The 18,979-nt window shown below is 42.7% G+C and overlaps 1 protein-coding gene across 1 annotated transcript in view; it reads right to left on the bottom strand.

The window, feature by feature from the left end:
• The window catches only part of aldh7a1 (aldehyde dehydrogenase 7 family, member A1), a 34,220-nt gene extending 19,384 nt beyond the window's left edge, over nucleotides 1-14,836 (bottom strand). Inside the window, exons 1-7 of the mRNA XM_055633095.1 lie at nucleotides 14,601-14,836; nucleotides 10,405-10,458; nucleotides 10,228-10,293; nucleotides 7,238-7,318; nucleotides 5,878-6,001; nucleotides 1,877-2,009; nucleotides 836-880 (exon numbers count right to left, since the gene is read on the bottom strand). Coding sequence (XP_055489070.1) covers nucleotides 836-880; nucleotides 1,877-2,009; nucleotides 5,878-6,001; nucleotides 7,238-7,318; nucleotides 10,228-10,293; nucleotides 10,405-10,458; nucleotides 14,601-14,786 — 689 coding nt within the window. The 5' untranslated portion in view covers nucleotides 14,787-14,836. The remainder of the gene's footprint in view (nucleotides 1-835; nucleotides 881-1,876; nucleotides 2,010-5,877; nucleotides 6,002-7,237; nucleotides 7,319-10,227; nucleotides 10,294-10,404; nucleotides 10,459-14,600) is intronic.
• Between the last annotated feature and the right edge of the window lie 4,143 nt (nucleotides 14,837-18,979).

Genomic DNA, 18,979 nt, shown 5'->3' with positions numbered 1-18,979 from the left:
CGTAAAAACAAAGTGCAGCAGAGTGGCGCACCAGTTAGTGCTGTTGCCTCACAGCTACAGCAATGCAGGTTTGATTTCAATGTCAGTCGCTAATTTTGTGGAGTTTTTGCGTTACCTTTCCGAGGGGTTCCCCTGTGTTTCTTCCCACATCCCTTATACATGGTGGTAAGATAGGGGCCTGTGACAGAATAAGTTGCAGAGCTACAGGGAAATAATAAGGGGAATAGATGGGATTGCTCTGCTTGGAAATGGTCTGGACTCAATGGGTTAATTGGCCCACTGTATAGAGCTAAGAGAAACACCGTTTTAGTTGCCATGGCAGCCATTGATAAAAATGTAAACTTCTATCTGCAGCTTTTTGGGTTACTGTTAAATAGATTGGAACAGGCCATTCAAGTAACATAGGAAGTACACTGCAATGATTATAAAATAGAAACATGTTGGATAGAAAACTGAATCTTAGAAAATTCAGTCAAGTTCACATAAATTTGGACCAGAACGTTCATGACTGCAAGATGCTCAAGGGGTAAACTAAGGACAGAGTGTAGACTTTAAAACTGGAACTGAGTAAGATTGGGAATTCAGTGATGTACTAAATGTATAAAACCAACTTGAAAATGTGATTTAAGCTTAATATTTAAACCCTAAGTTAGCCCTTGGCACACAACTGTTCATCAATATTTGAAAGAGGATTTTTTTTTTTAATTTAAAAACACGTAACAGTGTTTCCGCCACTACATGTTTGTAAAAAAGGGTCAATAAAGTCTTATGGAACAATTTTACTATTGTATTCTTGATGAACAAGGCCAAAACAACATCCCTGCATAAAGCTTACTTTGTTACAGCAACACTTGTGAGAGGTGTGGTTGGCGCTCCTTTCCTAGAAAAATAAAATGAATGGATAAAAGTTTTTAATGCATTTAAAATCTCAATAAATCACTGTTAAAACCATGCTTAATGCCGGAAAAACTTTTTTTAAAAAATGGCATTATATAAATTCCAGCAGTTGTTTGTTACTGCATGTGAACAGGCCATTCAGCCCATCATGACCAAGCCTATCAATGGGCAACCCCAATTCAAAAACCAGCTGATTCCGTGTCAGGGAGTTTTCTGCTCAAACTTAATTGCAGTTAAAATTGCAAATGTTATTTATATCCTGTGGCGCCAACCGGTGGTTAGGCCACTCATTATGCGAACCCTCGGCAGTCGGGGGTAGGGTCACATGACTGGGTAATGGCGGGAAAGAGTTGTCATGAGGTTTAGTGGTGTGCCCTAGTATATATAAAGAACCCCGTGTCAACCTTCCCCCATTCGCGTGTGTTGTTCTCTTTGCTTTGACAATGAAGATCTCTTTGATTCACCACGTGTAGCTTGCTTATTCGCCCGCCATAATCCCATCATATGTAAAACTAACTCCCAGTACAAACTAAGCAATTTTGCCAAAATACTTTATTCTGCATTTATTGATGGAACTGTAAATTTGAAATAATATTTCTAGTATATACCCAGTTATAAAATTGCAAAATATAGAAGGCAATTCAGCCCCTCATGTGAATGCTGGCTTTTTCAAAGAATTTAATTTTGTATCACAGCCCATCTTTTTCAGCATCACCAAACAAATTGATTTTATAAAATTAGTTGGTTTCTATTGTATTATATATTTCTGACTGTTGTGTAATTTTTGCAAGATTAAAGTAAAAGATGAGAGCTAGAGTTATAACAATGGCTAGACTAGGAATTTTCCCCAAAGATTACCTCATAATCTTGAATATTCATGAATCAGGTAACACACTCTAAATATAAACACTTTTATGATTTAAGACAAATATATCAATACAAAAAGCACAATGAATGCAACACCGGTAAACTAACTTACCATAGGCAACAGTTTCCGCAGACAAGTGCAAGAGCATTGTTCCAGCCATAAACAGCCACTGGGAAGTTAAATGCAGTGATGACTCCTACCAGACCTAGTGGATTCCACTGTTCAATGAGAGCATGTCCCGGACCTTGGAAAGATTTTATGGAAAACAATGAAATATCGCTTGACTCATTCTCCAATGTGATAAAAACTAAATAGATGTATAATTTCCTGACAGTTTTACCAATAATTATATAATTTGTATGGGGTGGGACAGGGAATTCAACTCAACTTCCATTTAAGTATTGTGAGAGAAAGGGATGAATCTCACAGACATTCCTTACCTGGCCTGTGAGTACATTCCCTTTCAATTATTCAAATTTACTTATTTTTAATCAGGAAAAGTCACTCCCAATACAACACTATTTAAATTAACTTTAAAGATAGATCATGGATACAGGCCCTACAGCCTACTGAGACCATACCAAGCATCTGTCCAGACCAGTTCTGCGTTATCCATTTTGTTATCCACTCCCACATATTGTGGGACAATTTACAGAAGACAATTAACCTACAATCTCATGCATTTTTAAAGATGTAGAATGAAAACTGAGCATCCGGAAGAAACACCACAGAGACAGCACCTGAGGTTATGATCACACCCAAGATCAGGGTCAAACCTGGGCCTCTGGCTCTGTGAGGCAGCTGCTCAACTAACTGCACCACTGTGCCACCCTATTTAATTACCAATAGATTAAACCAAGTTGTTATTAACGAACCGTGTTGCAATTAGTTTAGTTTAAAGATACAGCATGGAAACAGGCCCTTCAGCCCATCGAGCTGCGCTGACCAGCGATCTCCGCACATTAACGCTATTCTGCACACACTACGGCCCATTTACAAATCTGTATGTCTTTAGAGTGTGGGAGGAAACCGGAGATCCAGGTGAAAAGCCACACCGGTCACGGGGAGAACGTTTAAACACCGTACAGACAAGCACTGTGTTCAGGATCAAAACCAGGTCTCTAGCGCTTTAGGGCAGCAACTCTATCGCTGCACCACCGTGCCGCCCAATTAAACTGATATCAAAATGATCCGATTTAAATATAGGATGAGAAATTAGGCAAACTATATTTTTTTCAACTCTGCCTCCTGCACAGTCTCCAAACCAATGTTTTCTCAGTCTCCATAATATTTACTCCAATGAAATTTTCCTCAGAAATGTCTCCTGGATGGTATTATACTTTCTGAACCATGGTTGGCAGAGACCTTGACTGGATCTCATCTATTTCCCCCACACCTCTGCTCTCATCCATTCTTCTGGATGGAACAAAGATAGAGTTCTGTTATTCTTCACCTTTCATCCTGTAAATAAGCAAACTGTACAATCTGGAGTTCAAGATCATCTTTAATTGGTACCCATAGTATAGCGGTACAGCAGGTCGTTAGTTCACCGTTACCGCTTCCAAGACTGACCAGTATAGGAAGTGTTAGTATGAATCATACAGCAAGGTGGGGTTAGTGATGCTATTTCTACTATGATTGGTTCACATGCAATAATCAATCTACATCCTTCCCCGTATAGAGTGAATACAGTTAAACACGCATGCAGCTAGAATTCAAACATACTCGCCATATCTGTCAAGCGGTCTACTAATGCGGCCTGAACGCGTACGGACCAACCCCTCTCCCTCTTCGCCAGAAAAGTTAGAGGGAGGCGGTGAACCCGGAAGTGAGAAAGCAACAGGAGACACTCATGGTGACCGACAGGGGGAGCATGCGGGAGAGGTAGTGTTGGTGTTAGTCATAGTCACTGGACGTGGTGGAGTAAGGGACATGCTGGAACTGGTGGTGGCCACAGCAGCAGACAGCTGGAATATTAGAGGCGGAGTGAAAGGATCAGCCGGTGGGGGACGTGGTTGCTAATTTCTGCAAGTATGACTCCGAAACGGCACCCCATGTCAACAAGGTTTTTATTACTTTGGACGGGCCATCAATGAAAGTGAATTAGGTGTCAAAATTAAACGACCTTTTATGCTTTATGGTGGGATAAGTGGTTTGCAGACTTGATTGATTAAATCTCAAAATTTTGTAACATTGATGCGCTTCTGGATCGTGGCTGGTTTCAGCGCCTCTGGCACCAGCACCTGTGGCACCAGCTCCAGCACCTGTGGCACCAGCTTCAGCACCTGTGGCACCAGCACCTGTGGCACCAGCTTCAGCACCTGTGGCACCAGCTTCAGCACCTGTGGCACCAGCTTCAGCACCTGTGGCACCAGCTGCAGCACCTGTGGCACCAGCTTCAGCACCTGTGGCACCAGCACCTGTGGCACCAGCTTCAGCACCCGTGGCACCAGCTTCTGCACCCGTGGCACCAGCTTCTGCACCTGTGGCACCAGCTTCAGCACCTGTGGCACCAGCTTCAGCACCTGTGGCACCAGCTTCTGCACCCGTGGCACCAGCTTCTGCACCCGTGGCACCAGCTTCTGCACCCGTGGCACCAGCTTCTGCACCCGTGGCACCAGCTTCTGCACCCGTGGCACCAGCTTCAGCACCCGTGGCACCAGCTTCTGCACCCGTGGCACCAGCTTCTGCACCCGTGGCACCAGCTTCTGCACCCGTGGCACCAGCTTCTGCACCCGTGGCACCAGCTTCTGCACCTGTATCACCAGCTTCAGCACCTGTGGCACCAGCTTCAGCACCCGTGGCACCAGCTTCAGCACCCGTGGCACCAGCTTCTGCTGGGCGATTGGTATCGGTGATCTCGTTGTTCTGGACATCAGGCTTTGGGCTGGCGAGCCCAGGACCCCGTCTCGAGCGATGTTTCTGAGGTTTAAAAGGTCGAGGTGCACATCCGACTTGGCTAGGTGGGCGCGTTCCATTAGCTGTTTTGCGCTTCTGACAGCCCGTTCAGCGAGTCCGTTACTTCGTGGGTATTCGGGGCTGCTCGTGACATGGTGGAAATTCCATCGGTTGCCAAAGTGTTTGAACGTGTGGCGTGCAAATTGTCTTCCATTGTCGGTTTGCAAGCGGACAGGTGCGCCGAATGTGGTGAAGCGTCTCTGTAGCTTTGGAATGACCATTTCTGATGTGATAGAGGGCAGTAAATCAAGTTTGAACCAGTTCGTATGCGTACGGACCAACCCCTCTCCCTTCTGGTCTCCAACTGGAGGCGTGGGTTCGTATCTCACTTCTGACACCATGTAAATAAGCAAGCTGTACAATCTGGAGTTCAAGATCATCTTTAATTGGTACCCATAGTATAGCGGTACAGCAGGTTGTTAGTTTAGTTCATCGTTACCGCTTCCAAGACTGACCAGTATAGGAAGTGGGTGTTAGTATGAATCATACAGTAAGGTGGGGTTAGTGATGCTATTTGTACTATGATTGGTTCACATGCAATAACCAATCTACACAACCCAACAATTTTGACATTGTTCCTAAACATTACATACAGTAAGCATATGACAATACCTACGACTTGATATTTGTATTGTTGAAGGGATTATTGATCATAACAGTAGTGTGAATTAAAACAGTTAGGAATGGTTACACAATTTACTATGATGCCTATGTTTTAACTAACTGTAGAATATTTTGCAGTTGACTCAATTAATCCCAATGTCATGTGTCAACCTTCCTGACGGCAAAATAGTTGTAAAATAACTTTGCAATTTGTTACCCATAAACCAAGCTAAACATTTACTTTCAAGCATCTATACCTTTGGACAATAGTAAATTACAGGAATGAACATGGAAAGTTGTTCACAATAACCGGATGGTCATTGCAAAATATTTCTGGGTAAGAATCTAAACACTTGCCTGCTATTTTCAAACATAAGATTCCTGGCTCTGAGTGTGAAACAGTATTACCCATGTTGGATTATTTCTGTTTTTGCATCTCAACTGCAGCTTTTACTTGACTGAATGTATTAAATGGAAGAGACATGAACCAAAGAACAATACAATCAGCATTCACACCACTATTAAGGTCTGAAACATGTGGCCGCACTTACGTTCAGATGGTAGTACAGGTCCTCCATACATTCGTGATAGTCCAACCGCATAGTCACAAATATCTATATATTCTTGAACTTCTCCTACCCCTTCAACAGAAATTTTCCCCATCTCCAAAGAAACCTTAAAAGGTCAAAGGAAAAAAGTCAAAATAGAATTTGATTGTTTACAGATAGCACATTAGGCTCGTAGAGTTGTGACTGTTCGGACTCCTGTTCTGGATTTTATGCATCAATACCCAAAAATAAAGGTGGCAATGCAAATCCTTTCAATGCCATAAATCAGACCCCATAGATACTTCTATAAATGCCCTGAAATAGCAGCCTCCTGCAAAGTCAATTTTCCATTTCAATTTTCACATTATTAGACTAAAATTGAACATTGAAAAACCTCACTATAAATTTATTAAAATGCATAATTCCAGTATAGTCTCAAAGATAAAGACAGAACTAAAATACTTTTGTCTATATACTTGCTGAAATGTTCTAAAGTGCCCCAAAAAGTGGCAGCTAATTTCCACAAAGCAGATTCAGGAAAACATTTCACAAATTTTACTCAAAATCTTACATTACTAATCAGTTATACACACACTCCTCAAACTGACTTTAACCTGTCTTTTCTCTGCAAACCAAAGCAAAAATTCAAACCAATTCCCTTAAAAAAGAGAGAAATAATCAAATCAGACTGATAAATCATCCAGCTGAAATGTTGACCTTTTTTTTTTTTAAACCTTCTGATATATGGAGAGACCCCAACTTAAGATAGATCACCTCAACACGTTTGCTTCCTCAAAATTCCAACCTTCTGACTGAATAACTGTTAGAATCAATATAAAATTAAAATAAATCTAATACTACTGTGGAATTCTCTGCCACAGGAGGTAGTTGAGGCCAGTTCATTGGCTAGATTTAAGAGGGAGTTAGATGTGGCCCTTGCGGCTAAAGGGATCAGGGGGAATGGAGAGAAGGCAGGTACAGGATACTGAGTTGGATGATCAGCCATAATCATATTGAATGGCGGTGCAGGCTCAAAGGGCCGAATGGCCTACTCCTGCACCTATTTTTCTATGTTTCTACTATATTTTGTCTTTCTCCCCCCCCCCCCCTTCTATTAAAGTAATTTGGGACTATTCTATTGTCTCATCTGCTTTACCATTGTCAGCTATTGGGTGATTGTTGAATATGTTAGGTTTTTATACTTCATTTTACTTGCTTGTTCCTGCTGATGTCGCCAAGATGACATTGCAAAACAATACTATCAAGGCTATTAATAAAATCAACTTAAAATGGTGAAATATTCGCCTACAATTTATATTTTTCTAAAGAGAAAACATACAATGATTTATCAAATTTCACCTACCAGGTTGCCCAGGACTTTAAGTTTCTTTCTGAGAGCATCACCAATTTGTCGCACTATTTCTCCTCTTTTTGGTGCTGGAATCTGTACAATATCAAAACGTAAAATTACACAAAGCTGGGTGGCAGCGTGAACTGTGAGGAGGATGCTATGGGAATGCAGGGTGACTTGGACAGGTTGGGGTAGTGGGCAGATGCGTGGCAGATGAAGTTTAATGTGGATAAATGTGAGGTTATCCACTTTGGTAGCAAAAACAGGAAGGCAGATTACTATCTAAATGGCGTCAAGTTGGGAAAAGTACAACGGGATCTGGGGGTCCTTGTACATCAGCCTATGAAAGTAAGTATGCAGGTGCAGCAGGCAGTGAAGAAAGTGAATGGCATGTTGGCCTTTATAACAAGAGAAATCGAATATAGGAGCAAAATTGTACAAAGCCCTAGTGAGACCACACCTGGAGTATTGTGTGCAATTTTGGTCCCCTAATTTGAGGAAGGACATTCTTGCTATTGAGGGAGTGCAGAGTAGGTTTACAAGGTTAATTCCCGGGATGGCGGGACTGTCATATGTTGAGAGAATGGAGCAGCTGGGCTTGTACACTCTGGTGTTTAGAAGGATGAGAGGGTATCTTATTGAAACATATAAGATTGTTAAGGGCTTGGACTCGCTAGAGGCAGGAAACATGTTCCCGATGTTGGGGGAGTCCAGAACCAAAGGCCACAGTTTAACAATAAGGAGTAAGCCATTTAGAACGGAGACGAGGAAACACTTTTTCTCACAGAGAGTGGTGAGTGTGGAATTCTCTGCCTCAGAGGGCAGTGGAGACGGGTTCTCTGGATGCTTTCGAGAGCTAGATAGGGCTCTTAAAAATAGCAGAGTTAGGGAATATGGGGAGAAGGCAGGAACGGGGTACTGATTGGGGATGATCAGCCATGATCACATTGAATGGCGGTGCTAGCTCGAAGGGCCAAATGGCTACTCCTGCACCTATTGTCTATTGTAAATTGTATTTTGGTCGCCCGAGTCTGCATTTCAACATATTAAATGATCGGCTCTCTGAAAAACGCTGAATTATTTTTTATAACCTTTTAAAAACATTGAAACAAAATATCAGTTAGAACAGTAACTACACGTATAATCTGATGAAGGACAGATACTGTAGTCAGCCTTACTTGAACTATGTCTGGTCATCTTCCCGGTAATATTTAAAGTACTATTAAAAAAAAAAATGTTTAAGCATAATGATTGATTGTGTGTGTGAAATGTTTATTTGGACCAACCCAAACGAATTGGAGCCAATGTTTTTTTTCCCTCCGTTTTGATTTATTGCTATTCACAGAACATAGAACAGTACAGAAAAGGAACAGTAGAAACAAAGAACTCCACGTGTTGGTTGATACACAAAAGGACAGAGTGCTGGAGCAACTCAGCAGGTCAGGTAGTATCTCTGGAGACTATGGTTAGGTGATGTGTCGGGTCGAGACCCTTCTTCAGACAGGTGCAATCACCTACGATGTCTGTGCCAGTCATGATGCCTAGACCAAGTCTTATCTGCCTGCACATACAATATTCCACATCCCTCCATTCCTTGCATATCCATCCAACTACCTAAAAGTCACTTAAATGCCACTATCTGTCTCCACCACCAGCTCTGGCCGCACATTCCAGCCCCTCTGTGTAGTAAAATCACCTGCAGATGATAAACTTTGCCACCCTCACCTTAAAGCTATGCAATTATCAAGAAAGCTCATCAGCGCCTCTGCTTCCTGAGAAGATTATGGAGAGTCGGTTTGTCAAGGAGGACTCTCTCTAACTTCTACAGGTGCACAGAAGAGAGCATGCTGACCCGTTGCATCGTGGCTTGGTTCGGCAACTTGAGCGCCCTGGAGAGGAAAAGACTACAAAAAGTAGTAAACACTGCCCAGTCCATCATCGAGGGGATTTATCGCAGTCGCTGCCTCAAAAAGGCTGGCAATATCATCAAAGACCCACACCATCCTGGCCACACACTCATCTCCCTGCTACCTTTCAGGTAGAAGGTACAGGAGCCTGAAGACTGCAACAACCAGGTTTAGGAATAGCTACTTCCCCACAGCCATCAGGCTATTAAACCTGGCTCGGACAAAACTCTGATTATTAATAACCCATTATCTGTTATTTGCACTTGATCAGTTTATTTATTCATGTGTGTATATATTTATATGATGGTATATGGACACACTGATCCGTTTTGTAGTAAATGCCTACTATGTTCTGTGTGCTGAATCCCCCCCCATCCCCCCACCACCACCACATAAAAAAAGAATAGACCTCCAAACAAAACACTTTTTAACACACTAACAATAAAAGAAAGAAGTGAAAAGACAGACAGCTGCAGGCTGGGCAGCCATACCCAACTGCACGGTGCCCCCGCACTGGCCTGTGAATAAATTTACAGTGCCAACTTTGTTTCTTGGCTTCATATTGTTGTACATATTGTTTTATTTGATGATTAGTTTGCTGAGCAGGAGTAAAATATGAATAAAGAATGCAGCTGTGAATGTACTTATAAACAAAGACAAGCTTTAAATGCTGCATAAAGTGGATCATAATTTGATGAAGGAAGGATAGTTCCAATACAAAACAAAAGTGCAGGCAAATGGAGTTCTCGTCAAATTAAGATTGAATGTAGGATGCAGCTCAGTATTATATTGAAGAATAATCACACCTGGAAGTTGCATCATAAAGCATATGGTGGATGTTCATTCCTAGGACATTCACAATGGGACAGGTAAACAATGCTGACGAGGACCAGCAGAAGCAGGTCATGGGCACTTGTTTCTACTTCATGTTAAGCATCTTGATTGTAATCATGTATTGTCTGTCCACTGAATGGTGAGCACTGTTGGACACTGTAAAGTTATTCCCAGCCCAGCAACAAAAGCTTTTCACTGTACCTTGGTACACATGACAATAAACTAAACAACCTATTTTAAGTACTGGTTTACGACACTTACGTCAGCCCATGCATCCCACGCTTCTTTGGCCTTTTGTACCGTTTCTTCATATTCTTTCAAAGTGGCCTGGAATATAACATATATCAATGCCAAAAAATTACTGATGTCAGCAGGATCCAACAAATGCACCTGAACATTTTAACAAATTTCGAGGAGGAATATATAAAAGATAATCACCTGTCTTACTCTGGCTATTGGTTCATTGTTTGCTGGACAATAGGAAGTGACTACCTAAGGTAAAGTAGAACAGAGTCATTTCATCACTCAACATTGGTTTTGGATAGTTAGCAACATCCAAATAGATAACATATTTAACATACTACTCGTAGCAACGAATTTCAGTGAGAAATAGGCCCAAAAATAATGAAAGAGCATAGGCACAGGCTTTCAGCTATATTTTGATGGCGCTGAAAGTGTGAACTATGACACTTTTGGAAAAGACCAGGGTAAAAGACAAGTAGGGAACTGAAATGCAAACAGGCAGAAAATAGACAGGCAGACAGGCAAATGGAGGGAAAGGATTTAGACAGACAGATAGATAGGTGCAAGTGGCAAGATGTGCAAGAGTCTACTGGGGAGCGTGTTATGCAAAACCGGTGCTCACATTTTGAAGGAACGCCATCCAAAACATTCCACCAACAGATCAGACTGCACAGACAAGAAATACTGTTGAATGAGACTGCACAAACCACGGAAATACTGTTGTTTTCAGACAAACAGTTAGGGAGATTAAGACCATTTCTATAACAATCCGAAATGTCTAGATTTCAGCGTGACCTCTACAGTGTCAGGTAAAGGAGTGTGCAGGATATATTGTAAGGAGGAAGGAGTGAGCTGGAAACTGTGATCAACTTTCAGGATTGGAGGAGCAAATTTAAAAATAGGACTTTTTTCATTATTCCCCGTGTCACCAACTGATGACTGTTAGAATGATGGCAAAAAGGAGAATCATGGTATGGCTTGAAACTCGGCACAGGAGCAATGGTCACAGGTGTTCTCGGTATTAGCACCAGGTTTGGGGCTACAAGCAGCTAATCAAAAGGGACGAGTTAAACTTTGAGGATGAGTGGGCTTAACATCTTCATGGAGAGTTCCATCGGTGAGTTTGATTGAAAAATCAAGTTAATTTGTCAGGAGCATGATTGAACAGAGGCCAAAAAGCTTAGAAGCAAGGTAAAACACATAATTGGACTCTACATGGGTGATTATACAGCCAGAGAACGGTGACTAAATGCCAATAGATGTTTAAAGCAATGGATGAGGTTAATTTATTCATTAACTTTTCATAATCTGGCCATCACTGGCAAATCCAACATTTACGGTCCATTCCCACTTGCATTTGTGAATGTGGTTCTTCTTGAACTGCTGCACTTCTTCTGGAAGGTACTCGTACAATGGCACCATATGTAGACTCACAGCAATTAAAGACCTGCAATGCACCAGCAAATATGGGTGGTGCATGTTTTGGTGAGGAACGTGCAAGTGGCGGTGTTCAGTGTTCTCCCACCCCCTCTTGCCTCCCCTTCCCCCTCCTCAGCGCAGAGGAGCAGAATGAGTGTCGTAGGTGGTAATCGGAGGACGTTTCTTTACCCAATTTCTCCCTAAGCCACAAATCTTCAGAGGGCTTGTAGTCGATATTGAGGAGGAAAAGATTAGTTAAAACAAATGTATGTCCCTTGCAGTCAGAAACAGACGAATTGATCATGGGGAACAAGGACATGGCAGACCAATTGAATAACTACTTTGGTTCTGTCTTCACTAAGGAAGACATAAATAATCTGCCTGAAATAACAAGGGATCGGGGGTTAAATGAGATGGAGGAACTGAGTGAAATCCAGGTTAGCAGGGAAGTGGTGTTAGGTAAATTGAATGGATTAAAGGCCGATAAATCTCCAGGGCCAAATAAGTTGCATCCCAGAGTACTTAAGGAAGTAGCCGCAGAAATAGTGGATGCACTAGTGATAATTTTTCAAAACTCTTTAGATTCTGGAGTAGTTCCTGAGGATTGGAGGGTAGCTAATGTAACCCCACTTTTTAAAAAGGGAGAGAGAGAGAAAACGGGGAATTACAGACGTTAGTCTAACATCGGTGGTGGGGAAAATTCTGGAGTCAGTTATTAAAGATGGGATAGCAGCACAATTGGAAAGTGGTGAATTCATTGGACAAAGTCAGCATGGATTTATGAAAGGTAAATCATGTCTGACGAATCTTATAGAATTTTTCGAGGATGTAACTAGTAGAGTGGATAAGGGAGAACCAGTGGATGTGTTATATCTGGAGTTTCAGAAGACTTTCGACAAGGTCCCACCTAAGAGATTAGTATACAAACACACGGTATTCGGGGTTCAGTATTGATGTGGATAGAGAACTGGCTGGCAGACAGGAAGCAAAGAGTAGGAGTAAATGGGTCCTTTTCAGAATGGCAGGTAGTGACTAGTGGGGTACCTCAAGGCTCAGTGCTCGGACCCCAGCTATTTACAATATATATTAATGATCTGGATGAGGGAATTGAATGCAACATCTCCAAGTTTGCAGATGACACGAAGCTGGGGGGCAGTGTTAGCTGTGAGGAGGATGCTAGGAGGCTGCAAGGTGACTTGGATAGGTTGGGTGAGCGGGCAGATGCATGGCAGATGCAGTATAATGTGGATAAATGTGAGGTTATCCACTTTGGTGGCAAAAACAGAAAAGTAGACTATTATCTGAATGGTGGCTGATTAGGAAAAGGGGAGATGCAACGAGACCTGGGTGTCATGGTACACCAGTCATTGAAAGTAGGAATGCAGGTGCAGCAGGCAGTGAAGAAAGCAAATGGTATGTTAGTATTCATAGCAAAAGGATTTGAGTATAAGAGCAGGGAGGTTCTACTGCAGTTGTACAGGGTCTTGGTGAGACCACACCTGGAGTATTGCATACAGTTTTGGTCTCCTAATCTGAGGAAAGACATTCTTGCCATAGAATACAGAGAAGGTTCACCAGACTGATTCCTGGGATGGCAGGACTTTCATATAAAGAAAGACTGGATAGACTCGGCTTGTACACGCTAGAATTTAGAAGATTGAGGGGGGATCTTATAAAAACTTACAAAATTCTTAAGGGGTTGGACAGGCTAGATGCAGGAAGATTATTCCCGATGTTGGTAAAGTCCAGAACTAGGGGTCACAGTTTAAGGATAAGAGGGAAATCTTTTAGGACCGAGATGAGAAAACCATTTTTTACACAGAGAGTGGTGAATCTGTGGAATTCTCTGCCACAGAAGGTAGTTGAGGCCAGTTCATTGGCTATATTTAAGACGGAGTTAGATGTGGCCCTTGTGGCTAAAGGGATCAGGGGGTATGGAGAGAAGACAGGGATGGGATACTGAGTTGGATGATCAGCCATGATCATATCGAATGGCGGTGCAAGCTCGAAGGGCTGAATGGCCTACTCCTGCACCTATTTTCTATGTTTCTATGACCCCAAGGACAACTCCCCCACCAAGCCTCTAATTATCCAAGTGTGACTTAGTCAGTCTACTGCTTGATTGTTCTGTAGGTCAACTGGTCACATTTAGATACTTATCTCTAGATGTTTGCCACAAGACTTTGCTCTTTGGTGCAGCTTCTGGACAGCAGAGGGGTCTACAAACAAGTCCCATCAGGACTTCCAGAGACCTATAAAGCACATGCCTTCTCTTATACAATGCCCTGATCGATAAAAGTAAGCATACCATATGCCTCTTTACCGCTCTATCTACTCGTGTTGCCACTTTCAGGGTGCTGTGGACTTGTTCTTAAATAACCCCCTGTATATCAATGGGCTTAAGGGTCGTACTATTAATTATATATTTTCCCCTTATATTCAACCTCCCAAAGTGCAACACTTCATATTAGCTCAAATTAAATTCCATCTGCCATTTCCCCACCATATTCTGTAGTTGATCCATATCCTGTTGTATAATTTGACAACCATCCTCATTGTAATTCCACCCATGTTGGTGTCGACTTAATTCCTTCTTCTAAGCCCCAAATACTACTAACTTTACTTGCGCTTGGACTTTCAGGGATTTGTGTGAGTCTCCATTTGTGTCATCCGAAACAAGAGTTTGCAATTTTAACACGCAAAAAGGGGCAATAACCTAACTAATTGACCTTTATATTTAACAATAATATTTCCATTTCGCGCGATATTTATCCGGTTTCAATTCTTCCCGTGGGATTTTTTTGCTGAAGACTGAGGGGTACACATATCACAACATTATTAAAGTTTCGGGGAAAGCTGTGCAAGTCAGAATTGGAAAAGTATTTCTAAATGAGCTGGTCGGGAGGTCTTTCTAATAATAACTGCACCAACCCGCTGGACATGTTGCAGCGCGTACAGCCTGCCCCGCTTACCTCTCCACTCCCTCCCCAGCTCCCGTTGAACACGCCGGGGTTGTCTTCCTTCAGCCCCAACTCTTTCAGCCAGCTGTATTTGGGCTGCTGAATGAGAAGGCTAGACATGGCCGCAGATGGTCTCCAGCCCCAGAAAGCCTTTCTCCGGAGCAGAGGCCAGGCCAAGGAGAGCGTCACTCGCTGCATCGTTATGCGAAACGCAAGTCAAACGTGAAAACACTCGCACAATCGGGAAGCCAAAAGCCCACGCCTATCATTCTGATTGGTAAAAGCGAGTACCGCCCTCCCACTGGCACACGAAACGCAGCCAGAAGTTGGATGAGGAAACTTCCAATGGAAATTAAATACTGCAGCGCCATAATGTGCACCTTCCCTCTGTACTCGGCAGTTTAATTAATGCACGCTGGATTTATTATCAAATAATCCTCTGTGTTTCATTGACTCAAACCATGCAAGACTTTGAGTCTTAGAAAAGCGCTATAAAAATTAAATGTATTATTATTATCATTGATTTGGCACTGTTGTATATATTTTCTTCACTACAGCATTAATCAATTCGTATATATACCTTCATTAAAATGCACAACAGGAATTCGATCTAAAGAAACTGCCACCTTAAATCAGGTTTATGTTGCAAAGGGCATGTTAAATCAAACATTGAGAGAACCAAGAACGGGACATCTCAAATAAAAGAGAAAATGGGGAAAATATTCGGCAGGTGAGGCAGCATCTGTGGAAAGAGAAACTTAGGCTGGACATCAATAGTTTCTGTTTTTATTTTTAGAAATTCGAATTAGAAGAAGTCTTGACCTTGTGGCCTTAGCAGCTGAAGGCGGCGATGGTGGGGAGAATGAAAGGGGATACACAAGTTAAACAAGTGAGACTACTGTACGTAGACCCCCGTCTGGGACAGCACATAACCAGTCGCCACATTCCGGTGCTATCTTGCAACATTCAAGTCTCTGAAAAATCTGACCTTGGCCTAGGCAAAGGCCTAAGGTAAGGGCCTTTTTAAATTTGTCTCCTTTAGGCTCGGTATCGTGCAGTACTGAATTAATAAAGCAGGGTTGGGCTTGGCCCAGTGTAGGGATAGGAATACTTCATTGTCACATGTGACTAGGCGCAGTGAAAACACAATGTATACAAATAGCGGCCACCTACACGGCTCCTTCTTTTGTCCCCACCCCCCTTACAGTTCCCCCACGCTGGGCCCTTCGTTCTCCCAACACTGTGGGTCTCCGCGCTCCCATTGACCATTGACCACAGGTCGACTAGCGAAGCTTTGCCGCCACCGAGGCCTCACCGCTGTCGACGCCCCACTTCACGCCTCCCCAGCCGCGGGCTCGGTCGGCCACGCCACCTGACCCGGACCTACCAGCGAGGCCCCGACCCGGGCATCGAGACCGCAGTGCCCGCTCCGGCCGCGTTCCCAGTCCTCAGCCGCGGCCTCTCCCTGCAGCTGCTGCCGGCTGCAGTCAATGAATTCGTTCACCCGGCTGGTACAAGGCTGCAGAGTTGACTGGAGGAACAACATAAACAGCTAACATGACAGAAGCCCCTTCTGAAGTAATAAGTAAATGGCTTTCTTGATCGTAGGCACTAAGTTGAGTAAAGTTGACCTGGAACAACATGTTGGTCAGAGCAAGTGCAGGTGATATATTCCCTTCATGCGGCATGCATCAACTGCCTTCAGATTCCTCTCAACCCTAGCAGAATTAGGTTTTCCCAATATTTCCTCCTGCTGAACTTGGGATCATTTGATTATTTTGGTCTGAGTTTATTATACAAAAGGAACAGCTCAGTCAGTTCAGGAAGTAATATTACTGAGGTAGTACCAAAGGTTGTGGTTCAATGGAGTAGACCCAATGCATTGAAACACACCCCAAGAGATACGTTGGTGTCGAGTGGCTTCTTGGGTTTTATCCAGATAGATGAGAACTTGAGTTTTAGCTTTAGTCTCTCGATGACTCGGGCTATTTACCTTTGAGTGCCAAAATCCATGGGACGGGTTCTTCCTCATTTCTGATGCTTTTCCTGTGGTTTGTCTCAGCTTGGACTCTACACAAATCTACACCGCGTCTTTGCTTAAAACAAATTGCTGGAAGAACTCAGCGGGTGAGGCAGCATCTACGGAGCCAGCGACTGTTGTGACCCTTCATATTGGTTGATCTTTGACCAAATTCTTGATATTTTCTGGATATAGAAACATGTAAAATTCTTTGGGGATTGAACAGGCAAGATGCAGGGGGGGGAAAAATCCGATGTTGGGGGTGAACCAGGGGTCACAGTTTAAGAATAAGGGGTAGGCCATTTGGGACTGAGATGAGGAAAAACTTCACCCAGAGAGTTGTTAATCTGTGTAATTCTCTGCCACAAAAGGCATTGGAGGCCAATTCACTGGATGTTTTCAAGAGAGAGTTAGATTTAGCTCTTAGGGCTAAATGAATCAAGGGATATGGGAAAAACCAGGAACGGGGTACTGATTTTGAATGAACGGCCATGATCATATTGAATGGCGGTACTGGCTCGAAGGGCCGAATGGCCGACTTCTGCACCTATTTTTCTATGTTTGCCCCACATCCTTTCAGTAATTTAAAAAAAAAACCAAATATATAAATAAGTGGTATCAGGACCTGGTAACGGGAGGTAAAATAACAAAAACAGACTTGGTTGGTAGTCCCCTTTCTGCGGAGTTTAATGTTATAATAGAGCGATTGTTTCTATTTTCTCTCTCTTTCTTTTCTAGGGTCTATTTTCTCACTTTACTTCCTTCTCTAACTTCTTTCCTAAGGGGCTTTCTTTTCCCAACACTCTTGCACTGCACGACTCTCTTGCACTTTCTTTACTTTCCTTACTTCTACCTTTTTCTTAAAGCTCAAAAAAATGAAGCGGTACAAAAAATGTATTAAGATATATGTGTTGTGTAGGATTGTAATTTACCGTACTTCTAATAAAAATAAAATTAAAAAAAATAAAAAAAGTAATTCTCTGCCACAAAAGGCATTGGAGGCCAATTCACTGGATGTTTTCAAGAGAGAGTTAGATTTAGCTCTTAGGACTAAATGAATCAAGGGATATGGGAAAAACCAGGAACGGGGTACTGATTTTGAATGATCGGCCATGATCATATTGAATGGCGGTACTGGCTCGAAGGGCCGAATGGCCGACTTCTGCACCTATTTTTCTATGTTTGCCCCACATCCTTTCATTTATTTTGTCAATATTTATTAAAATGTTAGATTTAACATTAGTAATTTAGTTGGGATCAATGGTCATTTTCAGAAGACAATCCAAACTTAAATACCCTTTACAAGTTGCAATGTTTCAATCCTGTTTTCAGACCGTGACCCTGGCCCTAATCACCTCCTTCCACCTCCCAAGGTGGTGAAATATTTCCTGTCTTATAAGGAGTAAACACAAATGCTCAAAAGTTGTAAACAAGTTGACAAATAGTAAACAAGTTGCTTTCTCCTTTTTTCCCCCTCCCCTTTCCAGCTCTCCTACAGCCCAGTCTCCGCATCTTCCTTTCTTCTTCCCGCCCCCCATCAGTCTGAAGCAAATATAGCATCTTTGGTCTGAAGAAGGGTCTCGACCCGAAACGTCTCCTATTTCCTTCACTCCATAGATGCTGCCTCACCCGCTGAGTTTCTCCAGCATTTTTGTCTACCTTCGATTTTCCTGCATCTGCAGTTCTTTCCTAAACAAGTTGACAAAGTGATTTAAATACATTATAAATTCTGCCATATGTAAACAGTCGGTTGGACTTTAAGAGTAAAGATTTTAAGCCTCTTTAAAACGCTGGTTCGGTTGAACACGTCAAATTCATGTAATGGGACTAGAGGAGATCACGAACTGCAAGAGTTGGTGCAAATAAATGTCTGCGGTGGTGGGCGGTCACAGCCAAAGATCCTATAGCAAGCAAGATAGATCACTCGACGTAGTACGGTCATGGGCAGATTCATGAGTCATTTTAGGCCCCATTTCTGTAACCGGCTTCCGTCGCCGCACCAAAGATCCCATAGGATAATATTGCGGAGACAGAAGCCGGTTACGGAAACATCCTCGTAAAAATCAAAGTTATTTGGGAAAAATGTTCTCCTCATTTTCAGAATTATAATTTATAACAGAAATATAATTTTTAACAGAATTAACAACTGTTCTCCCGCAACGTTGATTACACTGCGAGTCGGGTTACTGAAATGGATGAAAAAAAGGCCCACGTTCCGCTCCGCTGCGTACTACACGTCAGCCCATTGCATTTAGCAGGATTGGTCTATCTAGCTTGCCATTGGAGAGGCGATGGGAGGTGATAAAGCAGCGACAGCGCCATCAGTGGTGGGAGGCGTTACAGGCAGTGAGAGCGTTGTCGGTGGTGGGAG

The sequence above is a fragment of the Leucoraja erinacea genome, chromosome 3 (assembly GCF_028641065.1).
Source record: "Leucoraja erinacea ecotype New England chromosome 3, Leri_hhj_1, whole genome shotgun sequence".
Classification (NCBI taxonomy): Eukaryota; Metazoa; Chordata; class Chondrichthyes; order Rajiformes; family Rajidae; genus Leucoraja; species Leucoraja erinaceus.
Note: the sequence above shows the minus strand (reverse complement) of the source record. Positions and strands in the feature narration are given on the sequence as shown.